The sequence below is a fragment of the Galleria mellonella genome, unplaced genomic scaffold (assembly GCF_026898425.1).
Source record: "Galleria mellonella isolate WM207_F2 unplaced genomic scaffold, CSIRO_AGI_GalMel_v1 utg36, whole genome shotgun sequence".
NCBI lineage: Eukaryota > Metazoa > Arthropoda > Insecta > Lepidoptera > Pyralidae > Galleria > Galleria mellonella.
The window spans coordinates 3,695,002-3,708,385 of NW_026442086.1; the positions used below are offsets into that span (position 1 = coordinate 3,695,002).

Here is a 13,384-nt window from a genome sequence, read left to right on the forward strand (position 1 = left end):
CAATCGAAAATTATTTACATAGAAATCTCCTAAGTAGACGATCTGAAACTTCGTAATAGTAAGCAATTTCGGTTTCAACAGAATTAGTAATGTCTAATGAACGCTGAGGTGTTTCGTATATATATTAAAAATACTTAATACATATGTATAATACTTTATAAAATATTTTTTCTTTAAAAATTTTAGTTTAAAATATTTTAAAGTAAAAAACACTTTAATGAACAATTTATTTGTACAAAGGGCATAAACACTTGAGAATCAAAATAGAGTAAGACAAAGAACGACTTTTCTTAAAACATTGACGCATTACGTCAATGCAACAAAAGATAATAAAACGAGTTGTTTGCTACTAGCGTAGTGAGAGTTAAAACTACAAAAGAAATTAGAAAATGTAAGATAGGAAAATTTTTCAAAAGCATATGACAAAAGAAAAATAATATAAAAAAATATAACCATGGAAATTATGCAAGAATAAAAGGATTTATTTTTATACACTTATTTGCTATAACTTTAGTATAGTTTTAGTCAACCGGTATGCGTCGATCTCGTGAACGTAGTTACTGGATATTTAATCCAAAATAAAATAAAAAACATACAAAATCCCCCTTATATACTCCATTTCTGACAGCATTGCAATGAACCAGTTAACACTTACATAACTAAAGTTTAATACAAACACGACCTAGTTGCGCGGGCGCAGGAAGCCGCTAACCACCGCGGTCACGCCGTGTTTAAACTGTAATTAAACTGGGTTCAAGTCTGATTTATACACCAACTCGACTAATTTAAATTGTAATCGTGAGTAATCTTCTTTTCGGCTTGCATATTAAAGGGTTTATTTAAATAGTATCCAATACTAATTAAATATTGCCTACAATGTATATACATAATGCAAATACCAGAAAACTGACGAGTTTCTCCTTAGCTGTACGGTTTTTACCCTTGAACATTTTATAATTTTCTTTTAGCTTCTCAAAGGTTGACTGTAAGAAATCCCTCTATGGGAAAACTCCGCTCTTTTAATTTGTCCAACGTAAATAATGTACAATAAAGATTTTACAATACAATATAATAGAAATGATCATCTAAAATATTAAGTATTTTTGTAAAATATAGTGAACATTTGCAGACGTAAGCCTGATTAGAAAAAAAATGTAAGTCAATGTTAATGGAAATTGGATCTATCTGAACTGAAACAACGTGTCCATTATTGCTTAATGACATTACCTGTTTATAGTTAATTTTTTATATGATACTAAAATAATAGCTAATTGAATATTAATAAAATAAAAATTGAAATATTAATACAATATCTAACGTTAAAGAAAACAATGTTTTCTGTGTATTATTTGTCACAAAATAATAACTTAAAGTTTGTTTTGTTTTAGAAATTGTTCATAGTGCCAAAAAGTAGTCATTTGTCAGAGTCATGTCTATGCATGTACTATGTAACAGTTAAATTACCTAATTAATTTAAGCGTTACTTTACAAATATATCAATAAGTTTAACAAAATTAGTTTTTGTTTCTGTATATTTTCTAAATATATCTTATATCCAGTATAAGGAGAAACATTATGTAAAGTAGAAAATTTAGAGGATAACTTTATAGATGTACTAACCGTGGTAAACTTACTAATTTTAACCATGGTACTGTTCATGTCTATAGACGACGGTTATCACTTTTCGGTTTTTCAGGTAGGCCGACGGTTTAGTTGCTATTCTAAGTTGTATAAAAAGTACAGAATATTCAAAATATGTAATGTCATATTACAATTATTTTTTAATTTATGTAAAAACGGATAATTTTCCGTAGCTTTGCTCGCATGATTCGTACATAGTATTTCGTGGGAAGTTCCAAAAATCTTTACTCAATGCTAAATGTTAAATTTCATATTTCTAGTTTCAACAATTTTTGTTAAATGTTGATCAGACAGTTACCATCATTTTTACAAGCATATACGTTATATATTTAACTCATGCCATGCAATGAAAATTTTTCACAATTTGTAACGGTCCAAGTAATAAATGAGTGGAGACATCTTCCCAGCTCCGTATATGCTCAGGAAAACCTCCCACTCGTCACTTAGCCCATTAATCTTGCCCCGAATGGTCCGTCCGTCTATCACTGCCACTAATCTAATACGACACGCCAGCTTTTTGTCCCCATATTACTTGCACTCGACGGAAATACGACTTAGAATGGCCTTTAATCCGTCAAAGGATAACTATCCTTTTTCTGTCCGAGTCGAAAAATTCGAACAAAAGAACAAGTAAACGTGACAAAGTTACTAAAACACTAAATTTTTTTTTTAATGTATTAATCTACTTATATTGTATTTGGAAATTGATAAAGTTTATACGACTTTATGTAAATAATCTTACAGATCTACATATATTCTTACACACACTTCTTGTTTGGTAGGTAGGCACAAACTCTATATTTAGTAATTATTGTAATTATAAATTAAAAAAAGAAGATTATTTATAATATATATAGCTTAACGTCGTTTAAAAACTTTTGTCATCTACTGTACCTATACCTTAAAGGGAAAAGTAGTCAAAACCGCTTTTGTTTTGAATAAAAGAACCTTATACAAGAGGACTGGGAAAAAGAGGATATGGAAAGACATTGTCTGGTAAATCAGACGGATTCAGATAACGCAGACAATACCAGTATAATAAGCAGTCCGTTTCCGGCGAAGTTCAGACGAGACGAAAGCTTACAAGTCGTCAGGATATCTCTTGGACTATTTAGTATGCATGAGACGCAGAGCGGACTGTGCTACATGTAAATACGGCGCTCGCAACTTACTTCCGAAACGTTATGTTGAAACATGGTAATATTATTTTATATTTTATACAGTACATTGAAATGTACAGGAAAATTACTGCAAGTTACTTACCACATGTGAATGTGCTCTGTGCTCGTATCGCGATCTCAACGGCGCCGCGTCGCATGTCGCCACCAACGTCAATAATAATCCTGTGACGGCGACGACTCGCACGCACACGCCCATTGTCCTCCCAACCACTCCTGTGCACTCCCGTACATCCCGGACGAATTTAAATTTCAAATCAGCGGTCTGCCTTGAACTACCATCTATGTCAACCTCCACCCTCTTTTTGTTAATCGATTCTTTTCCGTATACGTCTCTTTTATTATGCAATTCGATTCGTTTTATTTCTCCGAATGTGTGAGAATTTCGCCTTTCGATCGTATCTTTATATTCGTATTTATCCATATTTATTCTACACCTATCTAAATCAGTCGTTTCATGAATTTCGTCTAAATTATCATTGGAATGATTATCATTGGTCATATTTCTACTGGTATTCTCTACTTGGCATATTTGTTTTGTCGCCAAACCAGTACCACAATCATGCATTGATGTTATTATAGCATTTACGTCATAACACTTTGGCGACTTTATGGCAATCATTGCACATACACTACGTTTGTCTGTATGTGTGGCAGTGGGTAAATTAGCTGACATTGTTTTGATCATTCTCGAATCGATAGCTAGACGTCAGCTAACCATAATAGTATCAATGATGTGAAAGTTGTCTCTCATCTATAATATATCTACGATGAGGGCCCTATCATCATTGTTTCCTGTTACCGTGTTCCAGATTAAGTCGGTGGACGGGATGCTGCGTTATCTCGCTTCGTGGGCGGTGTGAATGTTCTTTGTTTACTTAAAATATTCTTGTATGCACAAGATATTGAAGCGATTTCTGCAACAAAGTAAAGATATTATTCATTTTATGATATAAAGTAGGTATATTATAATGAATGTAAATATGGAATATAATTATTATTTTAGTAATTTATCCTTAAAGTGAAATGATTTCATAAAATAGCGACTGGATATTTATATTTAGAAGCAAACGACTTAATCTATGAATATCTACGTAAAGATATTAAGACCATCATTGACGGTTAATGCACATACTTGGGCATCTTAAGTAAATTTTACTGTAGATGATCATTATAAGTATATTCCTAATCTGTTGTAGCTAGTTACAATCTAAGCTGTAGAAAGATATAGAGTTGGAAGGAAATTCACAGATTCAATTGTGCAAAACCGTTATTATGCATTTTCATAGATATTTATAAAAAAAAAAGAACTTTTTTTATTACTCAAAGACATAATGGCATCTATATTTCAAATTTTATATTACGTGATCCAATACTACTAATATGTACATTGATTCAATATTTTTATTTAGAGTATTAAAGTCAACATTTTCCTTTACGAAGGAGAAAATCATATTAATAAATTGTTACACTGCAAATTTATCGATGAAAAATATCTTTAGTAAAAGAAGTAACCTTCTGAGCCCTTTTAATTCGCTATAAATATAATTATAAGGACTACAATAATTAATGATAGAGATAATGTGTTTCTTTCGCAGATAACGTGACAACATAGTAAACAGAAAATCCATTGATAACAATGCTCTCACAAGTTGAGGACAAGCTGTGTAATTGTTGAGCTGCAACTTCGCTGATAGTAAACAACTATAGTTGTGACCGCGAGATAACTCGTAAATGACATAAATCTTCATTTATCTATAAGAATGTACCTATTATGTAAAACTGTATTATAGACATAATAATATTAGCGGTTTATCATTATGTGATTTATTTATTTACTTTAGCTTCGTGGATTTATTTAGTTATCATTCCTATTTAAATTTTTGAGTAAATATATTCATTAAAGGAGTCTTTGTGCAATATTTCTGTTTTTTTTTTGATCCAGCAATTTAGTATAGAATGGTATCATTGTTTTTTAGCGTACTAACCTATTATCGCGAAAAAATATCATGAACGAATTATTATTTGACAAAGTACCTACGTACGTTATTTAAGTAGAATTAATATACAAGTAGATATTATTCTAAATATTTCTAAATATACTAAATAAAAGCATTACTAGAACATTGATGTTTGTTATACGAATATTTATGAATATTTGGTCCATTTTTTTTGTTCCCTCCAAAAAATTATAATAGTAAACTATATATTTTAACTTATAATAAAGTATTGTTACTATACACACATTTACTATACTTTTATTTTTCCGATATTCGCTTAGAAATAATTTTATTCAGCATTGAATTAAAAGAAGTAACTTGGTACTAAAAGTGCGATATCATCATATCACAATTTTTACCACTAAGTTACTAAACTGAAATTAATATTTAAAAACAGTACAATGGAAATATCGTATCATGATAGGTACATCTGTATTAGTGTTTATATCTCTGCTTCTAAGGACTGCTGTAATGTTTCTAAATCCACATTGAATACTTATTAATAATATATTTTAAAGTTATATACTTGTAGCTTTTAAATATATTATAGATATATAATACAGTCATTTGAAATGCCTAAGTATCTATATTTATAATGTTTGTATATTATAACAAGAAATTAATAGTACAATTGTAATTTGTTATTTTCGACTTAGACTGGGTATTTTAATTCTTATTTTATATAATTTTAATTTAATAACAAGATAATTTATGTATTGAAAATTATGTCATAATATAGGGAAAATAATTTTGCTGTAGTATATTATTAAACAAGAAAACAATGTAGGTTAATATCAATTTTATACTTGGAATTTTTAATTTATTCTAGGAAAATATCAACATTTCCGTATGACGGTTGAAAGGCTGATATATTCCAAGAGAAAATGATAAATATCGTTTATCATTGATGAATAAGAATGACAATTAAAGGTTTTTCTTGGTTGGCCTATTTCATATAGGCAAGTGCGTACAGTATAACGATGTCCCCACAAAGTTCGCAGGGAGTCATTAGTTGATATTGGTTCCTTTTCTATTTACGATTGTTCTTAAGACATTTATTAGGGAAGAATAGTAATTGAGGGATATTAATAGTTATTATTGACAACTTTTGACAAATCTCCCCTTATGGGAAAAGTTCATGTCCAGCAGTGGACAGTTAACGGGTGAAATAATAATAATAGTTATTAGAAATAAAACTTTATCGGAACCTTATAGAAAACCAATGTAAGAGAAAATGTAAAAATTAATATCTGAACGTATTTCCAAAAATATCTGAACAATATTACAAAATTGAAATTAGACGATGTCTGTGCGTGGGAGAAATTTAAGAAAAAAAATCTGAGGGGGGTCTTAATGAAAGTAATAAAAACCCCAACAATACTTTTTAGCTTTTTTGTCTATTTGTCTGTCTCTATGTTTGTTCCGGCACCATGCAAAAATTATTGCACCAAATTTTCATTGTTGTATTTTTTGAAGGTTTAACTTATAAATATTATACGTTATCGTATGCTTTATATGTTTTTTATACGCTATTCAGTGGTATTCTGAAATTCATGCGTCCGATGTAGCGGCCATAAAGTTACTTACTAATACACAGGACTGGTATCTTCGATGGCTACTGTTTCCAATTTTTGCATAAATATTTTAAATTTTGCAAACTCAATACTAACTTAGACACATTATTTTATATAATAATATTTGAAAATTATAATTTATTACATTACAATTACATTATTTAAATAATAAATTAATCTTAATCATAAGTATTTTTTTACAAAATTTTCTGGATTTTACCACCGTATTTGTAATGTAATTTTCTATTGAATTCATGTAATATAGTATATTGAAAAGTGTTTGAAATTATGATCATTTGAGAGTACATGAATGAGTTTGCGCATTATTCGATAATAAAGGATATGGGGAAATGGATGAATGGAATGATTTGAAGTTTTTTTCAATAGTCGTTAATCTATTTCGCGATACGCACACTACCATAGTGACGGTAATGATATTTACGTAGTAGTTGAAACATTAATTACTTCATCCTGCCTTAAAAATACATTAAATATACCTATACAGCGTGCTCAATAAGTATTTACATAGATGGTATATCTTATGTAATTATACTTGGTAAATTTAAACTTAAAAAAATTCTCAGTAATTTCATATTATAAACTAAAAGTCACAGAAGGTCATAAAAAGTTCGCTACTGAGAGCGTTTTACGAGATTTATCGATTATAACTAATTAACACAAACAAGGAAATATGAACATTATTTTTTATTATAATTAGCTATTTGAACTGTTTATTAAAAACAGAAAAAATAATTAATAAAGTTCATTTTAGCACTCAATAGGACAATAATTTGTAATTAAAAATAAAATGAACATACGTTGTTAAATTTATAGATTATCACTATAAGAGCATAGGGGGCGAAGTAAACAGTTAGTTTATTAAAATCACTTCTTTCTGATCAAATCATCACTACAGTAATGGTACATTCTTATAGCCAAATATTTGTTCATTTCTAGAATCAAACCAGGGCACATCGATACTCAAACTTCTGTATAAAAAAAAAAACTTAGAACTTAGCAATAAAAAAAGCATTGAATATTCAAAATGTAACTAAAACCAAATTCGATTTTATGTTGTGTATTATAAAAATAACTACTAATGCAACTTAAATTATTGATAATTAAGGTAATAAAAATTGCATAAATAGTACAATAATTACTATCTACTAAAGGAAAAAGAGTGAATGAAAAGAGATGTAAAGTTTTGATCATAAGTTGTTAAGTTTTCAGGTAGTCTTCTGGAGGTTTGGCTGAAATCGTGCAGTTAAATATTATACTTGTTCTCTTATTTATCTTCCTTAATTTTTAAATTCGTTTAGAATACAATTTCAAAAAGTTGATGTCCTTTTTAGCAAAGCTCATTTTGAGCATTAGACAACTAAAACATTTAATGAATTCTTTAGATTCATACAAATTGATTATAGAGCTAGTATCTAATCATAATAAAGCTCTAGAAGATAAATTACACTTACAAATTTTATAACACGCATTTACTTTAAATTATCTTTAGCAAAATAAATAAACTTTTAGTTATCTTGTTAGAAAGAGTTAAATTAACACAATTTTAAAGGCAACAGCCAATCTAAATATTTAAAGAAGTTAAGTAAGCTTGAGACTAGCTTAAGATACAAATTGATAAGTTCTATTTATTATTATTCTATATATTATAAGTAGTTTACCATGTATAATGATCTATAAAAATAGCCCATTTTTTTAATATATATCTATCTATCAACCTATCAATCTAACTAATATAAGTATATTAATATAAACCAAGTATAAACTACTTGTTAGAAATATTGTTAGTTGTATAAAATATTGGACAAGTTAAACGCAATGTAGGGACTAAGTGTGTCTATTTATAAATGAACGCTGGTTTAATTACAGACATGCACATGACTGTGAGTGCTCTACAAATAAATATAATATTTGTAAATTTTACATTAATAACAATTTAAATTTAATTAACATATTTTTAGTTATTTCGTAAAGATATGGTTTGCTTAAATATTATTTCCTAACTTTAAAATTAACGTAAATAAAATAATATTAATTAAACGAAACTAGAGTTTTTAAGAAAATAAAAAACACGCACTAATAACACTTACATTTTATCAGTTCGCTCTATTTTTCAGTAAAGAAAATCATGAAAACAAAAGTGCTCGATGCAGTCCGACCTCCCTTTCCCTTTCGAGTAAACAGAGAGGGACAACAAACGAGCTTACACAGCTGACACTGAAAGCACTGCGAACAACTTCAGAATTCACACATCGAAACAACTTACTCGAAAATGGTAGAGCTAGCTAATTCGTTAAAATAAAAGAAGAATCGATTGGTAACAAGAACAGACACAGGCACCGATATACTATCTACGTCAGTATATAGAATTGAGTACAACACTGTATATTTTTTTAAGTCCATTCAATACTAACGTTTCGTGAATGAAAATAAAGTGTCCATGAGCGTAACGCTCGGCACGTTCGCCGCGACCACGCGACACTTCGAACTAACTTGGGCATGGGCAGCGAACCGCTTTGGGGGAACGGCAGTGCATGCGCCACGCCGATACCCGAACCGAAAGCCCAACGCGGACAGACGGACCAAATGAGCTTTTTCACACGAACGATTGCAAGCGTTTTATTAATTATAAACCGTCAGCCCTGTAGACAAAGTACATTTCTATCAGCGATATTGCTGGTAAAAAAGTTCGAATTAAATGGAACAGATTTAAATTTGGAAACGAATCTTTCGTATTTATTTAATTTCTTATCTTTATCGTGTAAAAATTTGTAAACGATATCGTTAGTAAAAAAGTCCAAATTGAACTAAGTTGCTACGATATTTGTTGCGAGATTTTTTTCCGACAAATTTATACAATTCTATTAACGATGTAACTAATATAAAAGTTCAAATATTATAAGATTGATTATAAGCGGTGAAATTTGCTTAGATATATTTATCGATCGTCTATCTAAAATGATATCACCGATATCGCCAAAAGAATATTATAAATTGTATGGAATTTATCTATTCTCTTGTATGAAATTCATTTCAATATTTTATATCAATCATGTGCAACTAACATATATTTAAACTTACGACCAGCGATATCGCTAATATAAATGTACTTACAAGAGAATAACTATCGAACAATATATCTAAAAATATTTAATAAGTGGAAAAAGTTTTTTTTTATTTACAATTGTGCATTCTAGTATACAATTATAATTAGTTCCAATTGATGTGAAACTATATGTATATCTGCTTTTAAATGATATCTCATTATTTCGTGTGTTCGAGTGACAAATACTTAAAAACGATGGAAGTTACGTTCATTGTAATCATTGTTTGCTTTTTATTGGTTATGGTATGGAACAAATAACAAAGGAACATTCACAAAGACATATAATCAAATTATAATGAAAGCAATAAGATTTCTTATGACAGAACACCCAGATTTAGGATAGGACATTTAATACGATAAAAAAAAACATCAACGTGGTAGCTATAGTATCTGTAATTATTTCGGTTTAAATTATATTAGTACCCACTATTGTGTGAATGTATGAGAATTAGATGCATGTAAATGAGTATATGCGGACGAGTATCTACTAATTAGTGGAATACCAATTTCATAATCAAAATTCATAAGGCAATGAACTGTGTGCCCAGATAAATAGCAAAATTTTCTATTTCCAGATACGTTTACATTTCAGCCGTGGCAAAGTTAAAATAACCTTTTTCTTACTGTATAAGACTATTTACAGTTAGAAAAATCGTTGACGTTAGTGATGCTATCTCATTCTTTTTTGTACGTGTGGTAGCGTAAACGTGTTTGGAAAAGGAATAGTTTGCACTTGTCTATATGTACACTCGCCAGTCTGCGGTAGTGAATTGTGTCGTGTGAACAACCCGAGTCTACGTAATGCGTCGGTGTGCGCTCGGCCGGCGCTTTGTGTTGGCATTATTTTGGACGCACAATGAAGTGCGTACGGGAACAATTTCGTTTGATTAAAATTTCTTTCGGTTTTTGCGTGACTGGCTTTGTTTTGTACGCGGCTCCTGTTTCCGCATACTCTTTGTGAACGATAAATTAGGGGATGTTTGCGACTCTATGCATTCAAACAAACTATTAACACTAATATATATATATATATATATATATATATATATATATAAGAGGCTTTTGTAATGCATTACAAAAATCGTTCAAATTTAAAAATGGAATCGATTTTCAAAATAGTAGTCTAGTTTGACCCTTCCTCGTTTTCAGCAAAATCGTACTCAATTCAGAATCCCAAGAGCAATGTCTAGACTTGAATAAACTTCGCTAAAATCTGTTTCGTTTTTAACCAATACTTTTTTAGAATAGCAAAGATTATGTACTTTTAATGAGATTTTAATATTAAAATAACTAGTATTAGGCAAATATTTTTAAGATCAATATAAACAAACAACTGTATTAAATAAATAAACTATTCTATTTTGTTATAAATGCAAAAGTTTGTGAGCGTGTACATATAGATTGATGTTTGTAACTCTTTCACGCTAACATTATTGAATGGTATTAAATAAAATTTGATACATGGATATGTTATATCTTAATATATACTAATGCACGTAAGCAAAGATACGGAATACAGGTAATATTATGTTATTATCATATACTACTATAGCAACATAATGATAGAGATAAAAATATAACATAAAAATACTTTAAGATATAAATATAGTTCTGTAACACAAAAGTATTATATTTATAAATGAAATTATTATTTCTATTGTTAATACCAGGGTCACAATATACACAATCTGTGCAAATATAACGTAGTTAGATATGTAAACAGAAGAACATCTGGAAACTGGAAATTTAAAAAAAAAGTACGCCTACTCAATAATTTCATCTTTATTTTTTTTTTAATTAGACATAGACCCAGGTCGGCATAATTTTTTTTTTCTTAATTCGAAGTATCTGCAGCACAACTAATGTACAAATTTTATATTAATGTTGTTCCGAGTTATACTGTCATACCCACAGAAGGTACAAATAAATATCTTACCTAAAAAGGATAGGATGTCTCTGTGGATTTATTACAAGAAGCGCCTGCTTCACTTTTGTTTTTATATTACATCTACTTAATACACCAACACAGGCTTGACTGTCACGGGCTGTAATATAAAATGCTATAAATAAATAAAAAGACTTGTCTGTTTTTGTATTGTCTGTCATAAGAACAGCATATATTGCAAGGGTTAGAAACTTTAAATTTTGAATAAATATAACACAAATATTTATTATTTACTAATTTCTTAATAATAATTGATTACTAAGCTACTCTTTTTCCCTTAGTGTTGTAAGAGGCGACTAAGAAAACTTTATGGTCGTGAGATAAGTAGCAGAGTCCCTCTTAAAACATCCCAAAGCTTAACTGCGGTTACCAACCCGCCTGCCAAGCGTGGCAACTACTGGCAAACCCCTCTTATGGCGGCGGCCCATACTCAACAGTGGACAGTTAACTGCTGATATGGTGGTGATGAATTGCTTTTTTTATATGTTTCTCTTAAAATAAAAACAGATTTTATTAACATTTTTGAATGATTATTCTCGAAACGGTTTTTACATAGTCCTTCCCTTACTTTGTTATTAAAGTGAAAGTCTGTTATTTTTGCTTAAAATTTTTAGTAATAGGTACTGTTAGCAAACGGCGGCGATTTCATTTCGCTGGCATTCATTTTACCTATACTCTAGTTAGACTCTAAAACAACACGCAGGCCTATGAATATAAATTTTGTTTATATCCACCAAACAAACATGAATCCTGCTTTATAAGAAGCAGTTAAATATAGTGTCGAGTATAGTATAGAGTCGAGTAGTCGAATATAGTATTCAAATAAAATCACCTCAACCGTTATCACTGCTTACTGAATTGATAGATACATATAGACAAGCAAAAAATCTATAAATTTTAATTCTAGATTATACAAAATACTACAAAATCTCATCCTCTTTAGTGTTTATAAATATATCTTAAATATTGCTTAAACGACCGACTTCAATAATAATAACATTATGTTGAATTCGTTTGAAAATGAAAGGTTGTTTTCAAAATTATCAATTAAAAATAAAACGATCGCACAAATGTGATGAACAGCAATTCCGGACAATTTGGTGTACGTTTGAAAAAAATACGTGCCGAACCCTCTCCTTTTTGACATTATTTACCCAATCTGTTTTCATAGCACCGTGATGAAAAGCAGTATCCTTTAACACATTTGATAGTAAACGACTAAGAACAAGGAATAACAAATCTTTGGTGAACGATTATCATAGTCTGAACGCCCGCAACGACAGAGATACGAGTACATATCACTTGCACGTGCCAACCCCAAAGAAATCTTATCTTACTGACATATCAATGTTACGGTCTAAATCCTGGTAGGGTTAAAAATTTAATGTTTAATATTCATGAAAGGATTTAACAAACAGGAATGGGAGGATGATATCAGATTCACGCAGACGAAGCAGTGAGAAATAGCTAGTTGTTTACATCTCACATCGTGTTTTTACTAAACTATATTATATATACCTACATTATATTTAATTTGTAATGTTATTTACATGTAGAGAATTCATAACAAGTTTTATAAATACCTTTGGTAGTCTTAAGATTATATGGCAGTGAATTTACAGGGTACAGAGGAATAACACTTAAGTCCTCAGAAATAGCGACGCATGGATGGTATCAGGGGCGAAACAGTATACTCTGCTATGTCCATGGTACTGCTCATTTGCCATTCTAAGTTGTGTGTGTGTGTGAGACACCATCTGACTAAGTAATTCTGTTAAATGGAGACTGGCGCTGCTGTAGCGCATCCGAAGATTACTGACCAATACAAGTATTCATTTTGTATCTACTGTTACCCCATGAGAACCGAAGGCTTCAATATGTATTCCTGTGCAAGAGAGAGTGTAGGAGAGTTCTAGAGACAT

General features: G+C 30.0%; 1 protein-coding gene across 2 annotated transcripts in view; it reads right to left on the bottom strand.

The window, feature by feature from the left end:
• The window catches only part of LOC113520797 (matrix metalloproteinase-14-like), a 198,657-nt gene extending 189,756 nt beyond the window's left edge, over nucleotides 1–8,901 (bottom strand). Inside the window, exons 1-2 of one of the 2 annotated variants that reach the window (XM_052897533.1) lie at nucleotides 8,678–8,901; nucleotides 2,905–3,736 (exon numbers count right to left, since the gene is read on the bottom strand). In XM_052897533.1, the coding sequence (XP_052753493.1) occupies nucleotides 2,905–3,507 (603 nt within the window). In that variant the 5' untranslated portion in view covers nucleotides 3,508–3,736; nucleotides 8,678–8,901. Of the gene's footprint in view, nucleotides 1–2,904; nucleotides 3,737–8,501 lie in introns of both variants that reach the window. The other variant, XM_052897532.1, reaches the window with a different exon arrangement.
• Between the last annotated feature and the right edge of the window lie 4,483 nt (nucleotides 8,902–13,384).